Here is an 18960-nt window from a genome sequence, read left to right on the forward strand (position 1 = left end):
TTACATTAGTATAATTTTTACAACAACTATTAAAACTCAAACAAATGATTACAAAACAATAATATGAACAGCAATATTTTAAAAAATGACAGCAGATACTTCAAGTATAATATTTGTATCAATCTATATTATTGAAACTATATTTTGGTGGAATACCTCTTATAAACGTGCATGTAAGTGTAATAATAAATATAGGGCCTCATTACAACTTTGGCGGTCTGACCGTAGGACCGCCAATATGGTGGTGGGGAGGCAGCCGTCAAGCTGGAGGCCTCCTCACCGCTGAATTATGAACTCCCCATCAGGCTGGCCAGTGGAAACAGGTGTGGCGGCATTTTCTTCGGCTCCTAGGGAGAGCCAAGGCCAATGCCATTGCACTGTAAGAGCCCCCAGCAAACTTGGAATATGCACTGTCTGCCATGGCAGACAGTGCGCATTCCGAGTGTGCTGACAGGGGGGCCTGTGGCCCACCTCTGCCTCTCTGCTGGCCTTTTCATGGCACGGTCCCCGCCATAGGAAGGCCAGCGGAAAGGCAAGTCGGGAACAGCATGGTGGTGCCGACATTGGGACCACCTTGTTTGACCACGACTTCCACTGCCACCAACCCGATGGGATCTATAATCCTGGAGGTGGCGTGGTCTTCTGGTGGTCTAACTGCCAGTATCGTAATCAGACCACCAAAATTGTGGCGGTCAAACCACCACCACTGGTATGGCGGTCTTAGAACCGTAATGAGTCCCATAATGTTCTATGCTGAAATTCTGAATTCTTGAATTTGAATCCTCAGTTAATTTTCAGTTAATTTTCACTATGATCCAAACCCAGATTGGTGCTGATTAGTACGTTCCATTTGTATGTATTTTCTTATTCTATTTCAAATGGTGCATTACAAACACAAAGAAGATTAATACATAAATAAGAGTTCTGCTAAAAATAGACAATATTTAAAATGTAAAGCTCTTTTAAGTGGAAGATTACAACTTATTCCAACCAATGCTGGATTACTAGTTCAGAAAAACCCTGTGCAGAGACAATTGATATTCAAAGAAATAAATATGGATCATGCATGGGTAATATTATTTGAAGAAAGCGGTAGCCTGTTTAACGATATGTTTCTGACACAGTTTTTAAAATGTTCTCAGTAGCTGCATTCAGGATTCAGCACCTCTGAGGAACAATGGTACAAATAGTGTTTTCTGGCTTCTGTAGCCAAAGGGAAGCCTTCTGTACATTAAATACAGTTTGAAAAGCACAGTTTTTTTCTGTTGCCATCATAGCATTTTAAATGTTTTATGGAGGTTTGGGATGTTCTCAACACAGGACTATGACCAATATTTCCATTCTTAATTCAAGTTTGTATATTTGTTACTGGGGAAGTGATAACTTTATGTTTTCTGGTTGCAGAACGTATACAAAGCAGACTACAACGAATTCATGAAAGGCGTGGGATGGATCCCCTTTGGATCACAAGAGGCTGAAAAGAATAAGAAAGCCATGGAGATTGTTAGTGAGAAGAAGTATCGTCAACACCCAGATACGCTGAAATTCACAAGCTTGACTGACGCCATGCCCATGGTTCTAGCACAGAATAATGCAAAAACAATGAACCAAGTAAGAGAATTTTGGCCATGATCACATAGAACCATATAAATATCGTTTTTTACTTAGTAATTTGGATATTTCATTTTTCTAAAACACATAAATCATTTATTCCTAAAGACATATTTTATAGTTTGTTGGGTGGAATACTCGCCACAAACCTGACAGATAGCCCATCTGCCATATTATAAGTCCATAAGATATAAAAAGTGTAGAAGAATAATGCTGTTTATATGAGATTTGACCTGTATCTAATGCAGCACTCTTGAACTTCTTCCAGAAGTTCAAATGGTTTAAAGATGATGCAATAATCCCTTTCAAGATCCCATTCATGACCTTCAAACACAAGCTTGGGAAAAACAGATTTTATCTTTCTGCCTTACTGTTACTTACATTTTATTTCTAATTATTTTCTTTCTAGCAGCTTTACAAGGAGTCACGGAAATAAAAAATTTGACCTTTCTGCCTTACCACCCGCTCAAATCACTGTGCCTAGTCCAAGTACACCTGCCCATCTCTAGATTCCTGCCTTGAGGTTAATACAGATGTTTAGAGTTACTTAATATTTATTTGCAATTCTTTTCTTTTTAGCACCTTTACAAAGAGGCCTGGGAAAAAGACAAGACGAAGATTCATTTGATGCCAGACTTGCCTGAGATTCTGTTGGCGAAATCCAATGCAATTAACATAAGCGAGGTAAGAACATAAATCATGGGGGCATATGGGGCAAGTTCTGTGTTGGAAAGTGGATTATTGGTAAGGGCAGGTAAGAACCTACACTAAGAACAGGCCACTAACCTCCACTTAGGTCCAATTAGGTCTCACTAAATTAAACCTAGCTCTACCCTAGCTTTGCAATGAGTGACAAGGCTTAATTTAAGAGACAAGTGTGTAAAGCATTTAACAATCACAAAACAGTAAATACGTAAGACACAAAACATATTAAAAATCCAACACCCATTTATGAATATAGATTATATGTTTATCTTTAAAATGATACCAAAATTATTAAAATCGGATAAGGGGAACCGGAAATATAAATTTTGAAAGAATTCATGTTTTCTAGCGCATAGAAGCAATTAGCGCTCAATGGGTTAAAAAAGGTCACAATGGAAAGGGACGAAGTCCAGAGTTCAGACCTTCCACCAGGTAACACTGTCACACTTACTTTCAGAAGTGTTTCTTGATTCAGGAAAGTGGTCCACAGCACCAGCCAAGGGTTCAGAGGCTCTGGTTTGCCGCTTAGGGTCTGGGACTACAACTCCCACAATGCACCTCTTCAACTTATGGAGTTGCTCTAAACATCTCCAAACGTATGGATCTTCTTCCAGAGGTCTTTTTTGGGTCCTTGAAGTGTCCGCAACTTGATCCAAGGTTCCAGAAGCTCTGGGTTGCTCCTTGGGAGTTGGGACTACAATTTCCAGAATGCACCTGGTCAGAATCCTCAAATGGCCACTGGACGCTGGTCAGCTGGGCTCTGCTTACAGGACTTGATGCAGGAGACTGTAGGCAGCTCCTTTGTACCTGTAGCAAACAGGGAGTCCCTCCTTGAAGCAGTAAAAGACAGGAAAAGTCCTTTCAGTGGTTAAACCCAAGTGTGCAGCTGGTGTAGTCCTTCAGAGTTCAGTGTGCAGGTGCAGAGTGAGGGGTCCAGAAGGGCAGTCCTTCTTCTTTGTCTTGTTCCTTGTAGGGATCTGAGGTGTGGGTGCAGCTCTGCCATATTTATCCTTCCTCCTGGGTGAAAAACAGGGGGGTGCTAGTTCTCTAATCAGATGCAGGGTCCCTCCCCCTTTGATGACCAGTTCCTTTGAAATGTGGCAAAATCAATCTCAGGGAGCAACATTCTTCAACAATCCACGCTGGCTGAAAATGATTTTTGTGCCCACCCACTGGTGTGGCTAAAAATCCTAAACACACCCCTCTTCTACCCTCTCCTAATCTAATCAAGAGGGCACCTAATTGTCTGGGGTTGCAGGATGGGAGGGAGGTGCTGGGTTGCTCCAAATGTCCTTCCCTGCCTTTGAAGACAAGTTTGGCAGCCCTCCTCCCTTCCTGATTCCCCATCTGCTGAGGTAGTTCTCCTCCCCCAGGCACATCCTTTGTGTTCAGACCAGGCCATTTCACATCTCATCAGAGGCTGGCCAATCAGAGAAGGGCACTACAGAGCTGAAGCTGGCAACTTTTTAGGTAGAGTTTAAACTCTTTACCTGAACTAGTTATATTAAATCCCACAACTGTAAATTGTGGGATTTACTATAACTATTAATTTGATACCAAACTTGAGGTATCCGACACTTAAGGGGACTTTGCTGATTAAAATAAACTCTCCCCATTTTAGCCTATGGAGGCCATTCACTACAGTGGGGGAAGAATCAATTTGGCTATTTTACCTCACCAGGGCTCATAAAACTATTTTTTATAATGTCCTTGCTTATAGTTACATGGCACCCAACCCTATGGGCACATAGGGCACATCTTAGGGGTGACATTTATGTAAAAATAAGGTATCTTAACACTTTGGAAGTACTTTAAATTCCAACGTTGAATTTGAATATAAGTTTACCTTAAAGGCAGCCAGCAAGGCAGGCCTGCCTTTAAAATGACACTGGGCACCTCAGCAGTGCACCTATGGGTGTACCACCTATGCTGTGGTCCCTAAACCTACATGCCATACCGTATACTAGGGACTTATAGGTAAGTTGACATAGCCAATTATAATTAGCCCGCTTTTCATATTTATTTTATACATAGCACAGGCCCTGGGACTGGTTAGCAGTACCCAGGGCACTATCAGAGTCAGGAAAACACCAGCAAAAAGTGAAAAATGGGGGCAAAACGTTAGGGGGCCTCTGCAATCAGCCCTGTTTTCTCACATTCTGCCATCAATTTTAGTTTTAGGATGCTAAGTAGGGGGCACTCTTCTTATGTTAAACAATATTTGTATGAAGTAACATGGCATCCACTTGCACCATTGTCATGTGAAATAGGTTATCATGGCTGGCAACAGGCCAGGAATGCTGGTGCTCTCTCCTTTTACTCCATTGATAGGGAGTTGATGACTTTTTAGAAGGGTTGCATGTACTATCTCCATTTATCAAGAGACTAAAATGATTACCTGGTAGATATGAAGGAGATGTGACCTAACAGCAAGATCTGCCAGGTTTGGAAATGGAGAAGCAGTTTTGAATTAAGGTGACAGCTCAACATCCTGTAATTCTGTGCAAATCACAGATGAGAGATGAGAGATGCATACGAAATAATACATTAAAAGACTCTGACCTTGTGTAATATAATCTGCAGCTCATATAAAGTGTACTAAAGGCTTTGGGCCACATTCAGCTATATAGAACTGCAAAAAACAAAACAAAAACAATATGGGCCTGAAGTAGCATTCAGGGTACAGAACTGAAACCTCTGCATAGTGAGAGGGTCTTAGATTCTACTTATAGCACAAATCCATACAATACTGAGAATAAATTCCTTACCTGCATCTCAATCCATGTCCCATGTGACAGATATTCAGTTTGCTAATAATAATACAGTAATACTTTACTTACAGACCAAAACACAAATATTTTTTTTTTTTAAGCAAGCAGAGGACTTCCAAAAAATTAAAAAGAAAAGAAGTTTAGTTTGTATGATCTCCATCTTGAGTACTGTCCCCACCTGTTGAGGTCAGTCCTAGGTAGAGTCTCCATAAAAGTAGAAGGAATATAAAGGACATGAGCCAAAGTTGTGTAAATATGAACTTGACAGACTCTTGACATATACAGTATAAAGGTCGATGATGGTGGATACAAAATAAAACCTATATGCATACAAGGAAGTGGTGTGACTTGCCTGCATATATGTGGAAAATCATTATTTCTTATAGATGGAAAGCATACACTTTTTAAGGTGAAAGACACTGAGGAACAGATGTTTGCACTGGGGCTCAGGCGACTTGAAACCATGTAAACGACTATGCGAAAACCTTTACACCACAGAGAGAGCCAGTGCCCCTATAATTTATGAAAAAGGGGTTTACTGGGGCAGGAGCATTGCAAACACCTGTATGTTTTCACACCAAGCTGGATTTACTATGGTATCGTAACTTGGCCTTGCATAAAACCCTAGCACCAAATGACATCAGGTGCAAACAAGGGGCAAGTAGATGTGTTGTATGATATTCCTAAATGTAAGTGTTAGCAGTCCTAAGTAATCCTAATCTCTATCCCAGAGCCCCACAAACATGTAGGGCAGAATCAAGTGAGAACCAAACCTAAATAAGTAAATCACAATCACTAACTCAATGCCATTTTATTAATATTGGGGAAAATGTAAAAGCGTGTGCTCCTTAGATACCAAAAGGTCATCACTAAAGTTTATAGTAGAAATAGATATCAAATTAAAACAACATTTCATTTATGAGAAGCATCAAGTTTCTGTCCTTAGCATCCAATGTTAGCAAACATCGTTAGCTATTGAACAAACATTTATATCTTAGATGTCTCTGCACAGACACAGAAATTAACAGTCACGTCTTATGATTACACAGTAGTTTTATCATCCTGGTAGACGTCACTTGCCCTGTTTCATTTCATTTGGCATGTACACAAACCACGACAATCCAATCCTAAAGGGAAGTGTGGTTGATTCACTGGAATGTTAACATCTATTCTAATTACAAATGGAAGTGATATATCTCAGTTGCAGCAGCATTACGATCTGTAGCAGGCACAGCTCGGTGTGAGCCAGTAAGAGCGAGAAAGAGAATCATTAAGTGTGTGAGTGAGGGAGCCCCAGGACCCAATGGCATCCCTGCCGCCTTGTACAAAGGGAACCCAGACTTTTGGGAAAACAACTTTTGGCACTCTACAACTGCATACTTGCCACCAACATCATTCCGCACTCATAGAGAGGTTCAGTCATCGCCACAATTTTCAAAGGAGGCTCGACCAACGACCCAGCAAACTATCGCCTGAGTACACTTCTAGACATCGAGTCCAAAATCTTTGGAGGGATCCTCTTGAGAGAATTTGAAACCTGGGCTGCTGACAACAACTTGATCCTGTTTAACCAAATCTGGTTCTCTAGAGGGGTAGGCACAACTGCTAATCTCATGGCTGTATCACTACTATTCGATCAATGTCTGTGCACCAAAAAAATCCCTCTTCCTCCCCTTCATCGACTATAAAGCAGCGTTTGATCGAGTGGACAGAGGGAAATTATGGTCTAAGCTTTCAAAATGAGGCATTCCGGCCCACCTGTTAAAAGTGATAGTCCTTCTCCACACTAATACTTGGGTGAGGGTCAAACTAGGTGATGGAACACACCTTTCTAGAGAAATCCCAACCTCTCAGCCTCTGCGGCAGGGATGCCTGCTTGCTCCTCTTCCGATTAACCTCTTTTTGGCAGATGTACCAGCGAGACTGGACAAGGTGAACTCATATTCACCAAGACTGGGGAAAACTGCCATGGCATGCTTAATGTATGCAGATGATCTTGTTCTATTCAGCCACACCAGAATAGGACTCCAGAGGATACTCAACACAACACCTGACTTCTCAGAATAAAATGCTCTTCTCATTAACCTGGGGAAATAAAAAATCATGTCCTTAAGGGCGACAGCACGGCCATGGCACTAATGGTACTTAGGCAACAGCAAAATTTAATCAGTCCGTGATTATAAATACCTAGGCATTCTCCTTGACTGCAATGGCTCTTTCAAGCCCCACCTGGAAAGCCTCTGCCAGAAATCCATCTTTCTTACGTTTGCATTTAAGCTCGTGAAACACGTCACTGGTTCTACAACTTACCTCCAGCTGCTAACGGTCATCCAAGCCAAACTAGTTTCAACAATTACATACCGCAGTGAAGCTCCGAGGAGAAGGGATGAGGAGTACTTCGACAAAATGATCGTTAAGCTCTTCAAGGGGCTATTCAGCTTAGCAAACACTGCTTCACTGGCACAAGTCCGTCTTGAGTTTGGCCTGGTCAGACAGTCTATAGCAAGAAAAGGGGCATGTATTAACTTAAGATATAAACTCAAGACAGCAAGGCAAGGATCCCTGAGCTCCTTCATATGGGCTGAAATTACTGTGCAAACCAACCCCCCTTTCCATCTTTACTTTGAGTCCTCTCTGGTGGCATTGGGCCTTGTCGACCAGCTACTCCAATTTAGCTTGTACCAGCTCGTCAAGCATGTGACGAAAGAAAGAGTCAAGTCTCTCTCTCAGATAATGGACAAAGAAGTTTGATTGAAACAAAGACATGCCTGGCTCGTCTTGTCATCATACGATGGTCTTGCCCCACATTCTTACCTGGTAATAAATAAACAAACAAACAAACAAACAGTAAGAGCTTCACCCAGCACATGGTGTGAATCCCCCTGTTATTCCACCATGCCTAGAATGTGTAGTTTTGACGTAAAGGCTGACCTTAAAATTAAAGGCACCAACTGCTTCCCAGTTCCTTTAATAGCATGCATCCCAACCAGACAGTATCCTTCATGTTTATGTTGGACCCAAGGTTCCGCAAACATACCAATATAACAGTTGCTCAATAAAGAAAATATACCTAATGTACATAAACTGTGCAAATTTGCACACTAGACGGTATATACAGACAAAATATAACACAGACGTTTGGTGTATTAGAACAGCATTGGAAACAAGTTGATCACTTTTGCACCACACACAAACAAATTGACTAATGTCTGAAATTACCATGACTGGTGCTTCTTTTTTTTCATAGAATAAATACAGACGTGCCATGGAAGAGGATAAGAAGAAAGGATATGATCTCAGAGTTGATGCAATTGCCATCAAAGCTGCCAAAGCATCTAGAGACATTGCAAGCGACGTGAGTAATACATAAAAAAAATGTGTGCATTCATGCCATAGACCAAACATTAGGCAATGCAGGTATAGCGTGTTTTCACTTAGAAATAAAGGCCTCCTCGTTGACATTTTACCTCTCTGCAACAAATTCCTGTACCGTTAACGTGGGTACATGTGAGGAGGCATGTGATATGTGTGAATGACCATATGAAATAGTTATCTTTTGCTCCACCTCAAAATGAATGCTTTTACTGCTTGTCAAGTGAGTGTGGAAGAAGTGATTGGTTAAGGGTAGCTGGAACAGTAGGAGGCAGAAAAGATTTAAACAAAGATAGCAAGAGTTGATGAGCTGAGTTGAGAGGAAGAAAGGAAATAAAAGGATTTGGAGATTAGGAGGAGGAAGCACGGAGGTTAGAATATAAGTCCAGTGAAGGGAGAGAACAGAGGGAGATAAGTCAGGGGTTGCCATTGAAGTAAAGATGAGGAGCACAAGAGGAAGAGCATTAGGGAGGAGTTAAAGTAAAAACCTGAGAAAGTGGGAGTAGGACCACAAAGTGGGTACAACAGTTAGGTTGATAACTTTGAATTGTGTTTATCACCAACATGTTGTCTTTCGGACAAATTCACAGAGGCACTCAGAATGTCTGAACAAAAACAAGAGCAGGATAAGATACTACAGACATCTATTGGCCTATAAGCAGGACAGTCTGTTGGTGTAGCCATCAGAGTAAACTCTAGTGCTCTCCCAAACCACATTCATAGAAAAGGTTGGCTCAATTAACATTCCCATTTCTAGACTCTTTATGAGTTCTAGCAGCACACAAGTCACCACCCCATCTTAGCCTTGCATTAAGAATACAAATACTTCTTTGTAACTGTTCCCATAAGGTTCTCCAACTAAATCTGTGCCTAGATGATGCATCCTTTGCTACATTTGAATGTGAATTGTTAAGCAGTGGTTTTCTTTGACAGACTTCGTTTGGGGGCAATATAGATAAATTAATATCTTCTCATGCATGTAACTCCATGCTTTCCCCATGGCACACACATCTTGGAAATGAATATAATACAAGCTGATATGAATTGTAAGTGATGAGTTGGACTGAAATTGTTTATTTTTCCTTTAGTACAAGTACAAACACAGCTACGAAATGGACAAAGGCAAGTTGGTTGGCTTCCGCAGTCTGCAAGATGATCCTAAGATGGTTCACTTCATGAATGTTGCAAAGATGCAGTCTGATCGAGAGTACAAGAAAGACTATGAGAAAACCAAGACCAAGTACCACACGCCTGTCACCATGTTTAGTGTCATCGCTGCCAAGGCAGCCCAGGCCGCCATCTCCAACACAAACTACAAGCATCTCATTCATAACTACTTCCTTATGCCAGATGCGATGAACCTGCAACTGGCTAAGAACATGAGTCAAATTCAGAGCAATGTAAGATGATCCTATCTTGGTGGGGCCTCGTCTTCCATATTCACTGTCATATTTGCCTATAGACAGTAATTGCTGTCTTTCAGATTTTATGAGTTTGTAATGTCTGCTCTTTCTCCATCTGATTTTTGGCAGAATGAATATAAAGTTGACTACAACTCATGGTACAAAGGCATTGGCTGGAGTCCATTGGGTTCACTCGATGTTGAGAAGTCAAAAAAAGCAAGCGAAATCTTGAGTGAAGCCAAGTACCGCCAGCACCCAAGCAACTTCCGCTTCACCAGCTTGATGGACTCCATGCCCATGGAGCTTGCCAAGCAGAATGCGCAAACTATGAACAGGGTAAGAGGAACTGATGAACTGAAAATATTAAAAACAAGCAGGTGGATTTTTATTTTATTTTGCATTCATGAGGTTTGATTTCTAAACTATTTTGCATACAGGTACGCCGATAAATGACTAGTGTTTGGTCTTTAAAAATAACTCAAGTATATTAATAATAAAGTTATGGCCCATATAGCACAATAATTTAATCTTGAAAATCGATCATGCAATACAAATCTCAGTCCTCAGCACATTGTAGGTCTCACAGAGGCCTCTACTGAGTGATTGAGTGTGATGGCATAATGAGTAACAAATGATAACCTTAATCTATATGCATCAGCCCTATAGAAAGCCGATCAAAGCAGTAAGAAAGAAATGGCGAATCTCAAATACATTTGGATACCTCAGTTTTAAAATTGTTATCATAGCTTCTGCATCTTGTTATATATATATATGTATGTATGTGTATATGCATGTATATATATATATATATATATATACATATATATATATATATATTTCTAAACTAAGGTAGTCTGTTGTACGAGTGGCGCACTCATCTGCCTGTGCATGTGACGGCGGAGACCATACACGTGGATATGTAATTAGCTAAAGAATTTTCACAGCACTCTAATGAGTCATTGTTTGTCTAGTTTACTCTTAACCCATCTAGTTTACTTATGTGTTTAGGGATGGGTTTCAAGTACTTTAATTTCTTCAATACCTTATTTGCCTCTATCTTTTTGACAGAATTCATACATCAGTGCATGGGAGAAGGATAAGACCGCAATTCATGTGATGCCAGACACCCCAGAAATTCTGCTGGCCAAGCAGAACAAGATCACATACAGTCAGGTAAGGCCTTTGGATGTAACTTTGAGGTGGGCTTGAGTTTGTGGACCTTAATGTGCAGACAGTGGCCAAGAAATCAACGCACAAATCCAATCATTTTTGTTGAAAATAATCAACAAGCTGGGGTTGTGTCTGTAACAGGGAAAGAGCTCGTTTTGAGAAGCTTCTCAAAATGTATGAACTGAAAAGCTTTCCAACAATATGCCCAACATATTGAGGGTGGCACACGATGGGTGGAATATGTTTTACATGATTATGCTTAGACTAGAATTCAGCGAACATCCACAAACATATAAGCTTATAGACATTCACAACCACGAGTGCCTTTCCAGGGCGTTACAGGTAGGAAACACATCTGTCTTCCTATGTAGTGTTGGGGAAGGAGTTTCACCACAGGATAAAAAGAATCCATCAAAACATGTGTAAATGCACATCTTCGTTTCTATCTGCAATGCAGAACACCCTCAGGTGTCTTAAACAGGAGGCCATTTCCCCACTCAGTGTGCCCGCTATTGCTAAACACTCCAACATGGAAACAACAGTTTGGGTCCCAAATTTCGGTCTAAACTAAGCAAATCCCTTGGATTGAGGTTTTAGCAAACATTTTATTATTAAAAAAGGCAAATGATTACATAATGCATTTTCAATAACATTTCACGAGTAATTGAGAGGAATCTAAAATAATGAAAAGGGAAGAGCAGCACCAAGGTGATGTATCCATGTGACTCAGACCCACATCAAATTTTCACATAACTACAAGTTGCACAATGTTAATTATGTAAATAGATGGCAATTGTCCTTCTGACATTTCCACTCATCACATGACTTGCTCATTGAGCAAAGCAAACCTTCCCCTCTTACTCAAAAGGTTAAAGAGGTTGGTTCCCAAGACCCACTCCAGCAAAATAGCATGAACAGCATGTGAACATGCATTTTGCGCACTGGTGATGTATTACGTTTCAGCAGTGATGGAATACATGGAAGTTATATAAATGAAACAAGGACACTTTCCCAACTTCTACATCTCCCACACTACATCATATCTGAGTTCTCGGAAAGGTGCACTAGCAATCAACTTTGAGCAACTCTGTCTTAATTTGCTGAGGAATTGTGCAAAACATCTTCTTACAATACTGTTAACTACTGGATTGCCAGGCTCAAAAAGTAGATGTTTTCAGAGCAGGTACTATCCTGGTTTAGAGGTGCTATGCTAAGTGATCATAAACACCAGCCCAAAACAGAAGGAATCCACATAGAGTAACAGAAGCACACACAAGAATCAATAACTTACAATATCATACATAGATAAGAAGATCTTTATGAATCCCTGAAAGTTTGAACACTCATATAAATAGCAGGTGTAAATCTACAGTAAGTAAATTCCTGACCTTTCAATAAAGCTTTGTGAATTAGGCCAAGTGATCTGTGTATTCGCTACTTATATCTGTGGGTGTAACTGCAGCCAAAGGTCCAATCCTTACAGTTCCTAGGCAGCCCTTCACCCTTCAGAATTTGATACATTGAATAACTTTAAGTTGGGAAACATTTAGAGTCTTATTGCAAGGCTGGTGGTCAGCAGACCGCCAGCCTTGCGGTGGCGGTTGTACCGCCGCGGCTGTGGCATGTCTGTGGCATGGCGGTGCAGGTTGTAATCAGCTGCTGATTACAACCCTTTTCTCCGCCAGCCTTTTCATGGCTGTTCCACCACCATTAAAAGGCTAGACAAGAACAAGTGCGGGGTCCCCCTGCCCAAGCACCCTCAAAATGCGCACTGTCTGCTGTGTAGGCAGTGGGCATTTCGAGGGTCCTGGTGCCCTCTGCGTGCAGCAACAATGCTGCTGGCTCTATTATGAGCTGGCAACAATGTTGCCACACCTTTCACTCTTGGCTGACCAGTGGAAACCTTGGTTTCCACTAGTCAGCCCTGTGGGAAAGTCATAATGGATACGGCGGGGCGGTCACCAGGACTGAAGCGACCTCCCCATTGTGAGTTTGCCGGACAGGTGTTTCTGCCTGCCAAACTCATAATCAGCCCCTAAATCTACATTACAGTGAAATTACATCACAACACTCCTATAAAAAGTGTCTTGTAGGCCCTGCCGACTTCTTCCATATGGTCTGGTCCTGTTACGTGATGCAGACCTTCTGGGTGGGGGTATTCCGGGAGATCGGGCCGTCCTGGGTCGGGAGGTTCAAAGGTCTGCTAAGTTGGCCCTGCTGGGGGTGATGGAGGAAATGGAAGGCCCACGAACGAAACGAGCCTTGGCTGCCCCGGCCATGCCGGTCGCCAAAAGAGACATTGCTGCTGCCTGGATCTCCCCTGAGGGCCCATCAATTCGAAGGTGGCGAAAAGGTGTTGATTGGTGTGCTAACCAAGAGAAAGTGGTATATGAATCCAGAGGCTGCCCCCAGAAGTTTGAGAAAATCTGGGGAGGATGTATCTATCATGAAATAGACAAAGCGCGTGAGCATGGTTGTGGTAACGGAGCTTAAGCGGGAGGGTCCTATCAGTCTGTACTCATGTTCAAACTGTCGCCGATGGCGGCCTATTGTTAGAATGTACTGCCATGTAATTGTTCGCTGCCTTTCTCTACCTGCTCTGTCTGAAGTTTTTGATGCTCGTAAAAACAATAAAAACTTGTTTATCAAAAGAAGTGTCTTGTAAAAACATGCAATTATTACCTAACATGCTATCTCTGTTCCTTTTCTCATTTTAGTCACAGTACAAACTTGGATGGCAAGAAGCAATAAAGAAAGGCTATGACCTCCGACCTGATGCAATTTCTATAACAGCTGCCAGAGCTTCCAGGGACATTGCTAGTGATGTAAGTAACATTTTGTAGTTGAGTGGGTGGGTCATGGAGTTCCTTACCACTTGTTCTGTTGAGAATAAATATAATAACTGGTATATGTCAAAGTTCTTGACCAAAATCTACTTTTTCCTCCCCATTTTTGGAACATTGTGTCTGTAAACTTGAGTGTAGAGCTTGGAGAACCTCGATATCATTGCTGTGCATTCCAAACATTGGGAACGTCCCTCAAATGCCCCTCAAATCCAAGCAGTGAGATACAAATTGAAATGTAATTGTTGTATATATGGAAGATGGTAAACTAAAGATGGCTTGAGCCTCCTGTGTTATATCTGGAATTTAATTACATTTGTATAGAGCCACCCTTTAACAAAACACAAGAACAGTTGCCAGGACCAGTGAACTCTTTTTATATTGATACCATCATTATTTCCAGCTGATCTTAGCTTCCATGAAACTATGGTTTCTCTTTTGCTCCCTATTCCAGGTCTTAGTTTTCTACTACATTTTTGCTGCAACACAATTGGAGTACAAATTCACACACAACACCAATATGCACTTCTTTTAAGTTACAGTATTCTGCAAATTATGCATAACACATGGAGTAGCTGCTAACTGAAAAATCTGAAGGAGCTTTGGGCCTTGTCAAGGATAGGATAGTACTATGCAAACACCACTACAGTACAATCATATTGAGGCTCTGTGAACGAAAATTGCATTTAATGAATTTGATACTTTCACTGTGAGGACATACAAAGAAGTGGGAAGGTCCAACATGAAGATGTAGATACATGTATGCTATAAGAGAATTTACTCATTGGAAATGACTAGCCTGAGTGTATAATTTGTGAAAGAAAGTGTGCCAGTGCCAGAAGCTCTGCTCAGACTCTTGTGGCCAGTGCAATAAAACATAGGCCTGCCGGATACCAAGGCTGGTTGTCTTAAATCCACCTCATGCCTCTTTAGTCCACTACCAGTTACTTCTTGCCCTTTTTCATTCTCTTGCAAGCTCCTGCTTACTCTCTCTGTGATGGTTTTGTCATCTTTCTCATCCTCCATCTTGCCAAGCTGTGTTTTTCCCTCTCTTACACTCTGTAAATATCTGATTATAAATAAGTGAAATAAGTGCTGGTCCCCTAAAATTAGTGCTGGTGGCCCCTACCAGCAACCTCCGGCTCAAATTAATCACTAACTAGCATCATTGGAAAATTCCTGGCAGCTCTAAGGCAACGGGGTTGGGTGTTTAGGGTTGAGTCTAGCCTTGTTCATTATCATGATGTTTGTAAGTCTGCTTTAGCTAAGGGAACATCCTTCACTATGCAGACTATGAAGCCCAAGTATGCCAGTTGTAAATGGTTTACGGAAGAGCACTAACAACATAAAATGCTGTTACTGCAGCTTGAAAAGGCGCGTTGATGCAAATATTTGCCACGAGATACATGTGGTTAGTTCCAACAAATTAAGAAATACAATTATAATACTCAAAAGGCTACAAAATCATCTTATGCGGGTAAAATCAATTCAGTCTCTAATTCTTCTAAAGCATTATTCAAAATATTATTTTTAGCTACTCTTTAGCTGGTATACTGTCTGGCCATTATTTTTATTAAAAGATTTAAAAAATAAGAAGATAACTTGATCAACAAACACGTTCCAAGACTGGAACCATTATTTCTCTTCTCCCTCCAAGCTCTTATGGAGTTTGTGCACTGTCTATTCTTCAAGCACTCAAGTTATTCAAATCTAGTAAACCAACCATCCTTTGGGGCCAGATGTATCAAAAAGCAATTTTGCATTTTCTAAACAGTGACTACATAGAAATTGCTATTTGGAAATACAAAATCAAGGATGGCTACGGGCAAGAGCCCCTCCTCCTCCATGCACCCTAAAAGATTGTGGTGCACATGTAGAGCATACATATGCTGTAGGAGCATGTGTGTACTTTACTGCACTTTAAAAAAGGCATCTTTGGTTGCTTTTTTTAAACAGCACATGGTTACGATTGACTTGGAGTGAATGGTAATTGCATTTCTTAAATGCCCAATTTGCAATGCTTTGTACATGTGAATAAGAATTGCAAATAGGTAATCCCTATTTGCGATTTCCTATTTAGGGGATCACAAATTGCAATTTCTACTGGGTAGAAGTCGTAATTTGCAACTGCTTACCTGAATTTGCACATCTCAAAAGACCATTTATCATTTCTCAACAGCCCGAAATAGCGATTCGGACCATTATGAAATGCTAAATGGCTTTGTACATCTATCCCAATGTGTGCAACTTTCTAATTTCTTATTCAAAGCCTACCCAGTTAGCTGAGAAAGAGACTAATATAATCAATATAGAAGTTCTGCATGTGACGCAGAGGCTGGATGGTGAGACATATCTTTTTGCCAGAAAATATGCCCTACCCACACCTGGGCATTCTGATTGATTCCAACCTCAATCTTGATTCTCAAGTAGCAAAAGCGACCAAATGTTATTCCTTCTACTATAGGGCTCTGAAAATAATTTTTCCCTTTCTGTCTTTTTGCTAAAGAGTGATCACAATAAATGCTTTCATTCATCGCCCACATGAATTGTGGTTTACTGAAAAGTCGAACAGGTTGCTGAGGCCCTCAAACTGCTGTGTGGATTACCATTTTAAAAGAGGATTGCATTAAGTATGCATGTATTATGCATTGTGCTTTCAAGCTATTAGTAGGGATTCAGAACTTATATTTCAGGTACCTAGTTTGTGCACTGTCTATTCTTCAAGCACTCAAGTTATTCAAATCTAGTAAACCAACCATCCTTTGGGAATTCGCCTGAAATCTAGTGAAATAAGTCATGAAATAATTCCTCCTTTGCTCCAACAGCTCATTAATTCATCCTCTGACATGCTGATTTGAAACAGAGGTTTTCAGCCTTTATTGAGACCTATTACAAAACCCTATTGGTTAGATCTGGCAGTGGCTTACAACATCCTCGATCATCAGCTTTTAATCCACCACTTGTTTTCCTGGCTCTTTGGAGGAAAAGCTTTTTGTGAGGTCATGTATCTGTCAGACGGGACACAATGGGCCAGATGTATCAAAAAGCAATTTTGCATTTTCTAAACAGTGACTACATAGAAATTGCTATTTGGAAATACAAAATCAAGGATGGCTATGGGCAAAAGCCCCTCCTCCTCCATGCACCCTAAAGAATTGTGGTGCACATGTAGAGCATACATACAGGGAGTGCAGAATTATTAGGCAAATGAGTATTTTGACCACATCATCCTCTTTATGCATGTTGTCTTACTCCAAGCTGTATAGGCTCGAAAGCCTACTACCAATTAAGCATATTAGGTGATGTGCATCTCTGTAATGAGAAGGGGTGTGGTCTAATGACATCAACACCCTATATCAGGTGTGCATAATTATTATGCAACTTCCTTTCCTTTGGCAAAATGGGTCAAAAGAAGGACTTGACAGGCTCCGAAAAGTCAAAAATAGTGAGATATCTTGCAGAGGGATGCAGCACTCTTAAAATTGCAAAGCTTCTGAAGCGTGATCATCGAACAATCAAGCATTTCATTCAAAATAGTCAACAGGGTCGCAAGAAGCGTGTGGAAAAACCAAGGCGCAAAATAACTGCCCATGAACTGAGAAAAGTCAAGCGTGCAGCTGCCACGATGCCACTTGCCACCAGTTTGGCCATATTTCAGAGCTGCAACATCACTGGAGTGCCCAAAAGCACAAGGTGTGCAATACTCAGAGACATGGCCAAGGTAAGAAAGGCTGAAAGACGACCACCACTGAACAAGACACACAAGCTGAAACATCAAGACTGGGCCAATAAATATCTCAAGACTGATTTTTCTAAGGTTTTATGGACTGATGAAATGAGAGTGAGTCTTGATGGGCCAGATGGATGGGCCCGTGGCTGGATTGGTAAAGGGCAGAGAGCTCCAGTCCGACTCAGACGCCAGCAAGGTGGAGGTGGAGTACTGGTTTGGGCTGGTATCATCAAAGATGAGCTTGTGGGGCTTTTTCGGGTTGAGGATGGAGTCATGCTCAACTCCCAGTCCTACTGCCAGTTCCTGGAAGACACCTTCTTCAAGCAGTGGTACAGGAAGAAGTCTGCATTCTTCAAGAAAAACATGATTTTCATGCAGGACAATGCTCCATCACACGCGTCCAAGTACTCCACAGCGTGGCTGGCAAGAAAGGGTATAAAAGAAGGAAATCTAATGACATGGCCTCCTTGTTCACCTGATCTGAACCCCATTGAGAACCTGTGGTCCATCATCAAATGTGAGATTTACAAGGAGGGAAAACAGTACACCTCTCTGAACAGTGTCTGGGAGGCTGTGGTTGCTGCTGCACGCAATGTTGATGGTGAACAGATCAAAACACTGACAGAATCCATGGATGGCAGGCTTTTGAGTGTCCTTGCAAAGAAAGGTGGCTATATTGGTCACTGATTTGTTTTTGTTATGTTTTTGAATGTCAGAAATGTATATTTGTGAATGTTGAGATGTTATATTGGTTTCACTGGTAATGATAAATAATTGAAATGGGTATATATTTTTTTTTTGTTAAGTTGCCTAATAATTATGCACAGTAATAGTCACCTGCACACACAGATATCCCCCTAACATAGCTAAAACTAAAAACAAACTAAAAACTACTTCCAAAAATATTCAGCTTTGATATTAATGAGTTTTTTGGGTTCATTGAGAACATGGTTGTTGTTCAATAATAAAATTAATCCTCAAAAATACAACTTGCCTAATAATTCTGCACTCCCTGTATGCTGTAGGAGCATGTGTGTACTTTACTGCACTTTAAAAAAGGCATCTTTGGTTGCTTTTTTAAACAGCACATGGTTACGATTGACTTGGAGTCGATGGTAATTGCATTTCTTAAATGCCCAATTTGCATTTAGGAAAAGCTTTGTACTTGTGAATAAGAATTGCAAATAGGTAATCCCTATTTGCGATTTCCTATTTAGGGGATCACAAATTGCGATTTCCACTGGGTAGAAGTCGTAATTTGCAACTGCTTACCTGCATTTGTACATCTCAAAAGACCATTTATCATTTCTCAACAGCCCGAAATAGCAATTCGGACCATTATGACATGCTAAATG

General features: G+C 41.0%; 1 protein-coding gene across 26 annotated transcripts in view; it reads left to right on the forward strand.

The window, feature by feature from the left end:
- The window catches only part of NEB (nebulin), a 375459-nt gene that overhangs the window by 134353 nt on the left and 222146 nt on the right, over nucleotides 1-18960 (forward strand). For all 26 annotated transcript variants that reach the window (XM_069225183.1, XM_069225192.1, XM_069225189.1 and 23 more), the window contains 7 exons: nucleotides 1405-1611; nucleotides 2191-2295; nucleotides 8335-8442; nucleotides 9548-9859; nucleotides 9992-10198; nucleotides 10931-11035; nucleotides 13750-13857. In XM_069225183.1, the coding sequence (XP_069081284.1) occupies nucleotides 1405-1611; nucleotides 2191-2295; nucleotides 8335-8442; nucleotides 9548-9859; nucleotides 9992-10198; nucleotides 10931-11035; nucleotides 13750-13857 (1152 nt within the window). The remainder of the gene's footprint in view (nucleotides 1-1404; nucleotides 1612-2190; nucleotides 2296-8334; nucleotides 8443-9547; nucleotides 9860-9991; nucleotides 10199-10930; nucleotides 11036-13749; nucleotides 13858-18960) is intronic.

The sequence above is a fragment of the Pleurodeles waltl genome, chromosome 3_1 (genome assembly GCF_031143425.1).
Source record: "Pleurodeles waltl isolate 20211129_DDA chromosome 3_1, aPleWal1.hap1.20221129, whole genome shotgun sequence".
Lineage (NCBI taxonomy): Eukaryota > Metazoa > Chordata > Amphibia > Caudata > Salamandridae > Pleurodeles > Pleurodeles waltl.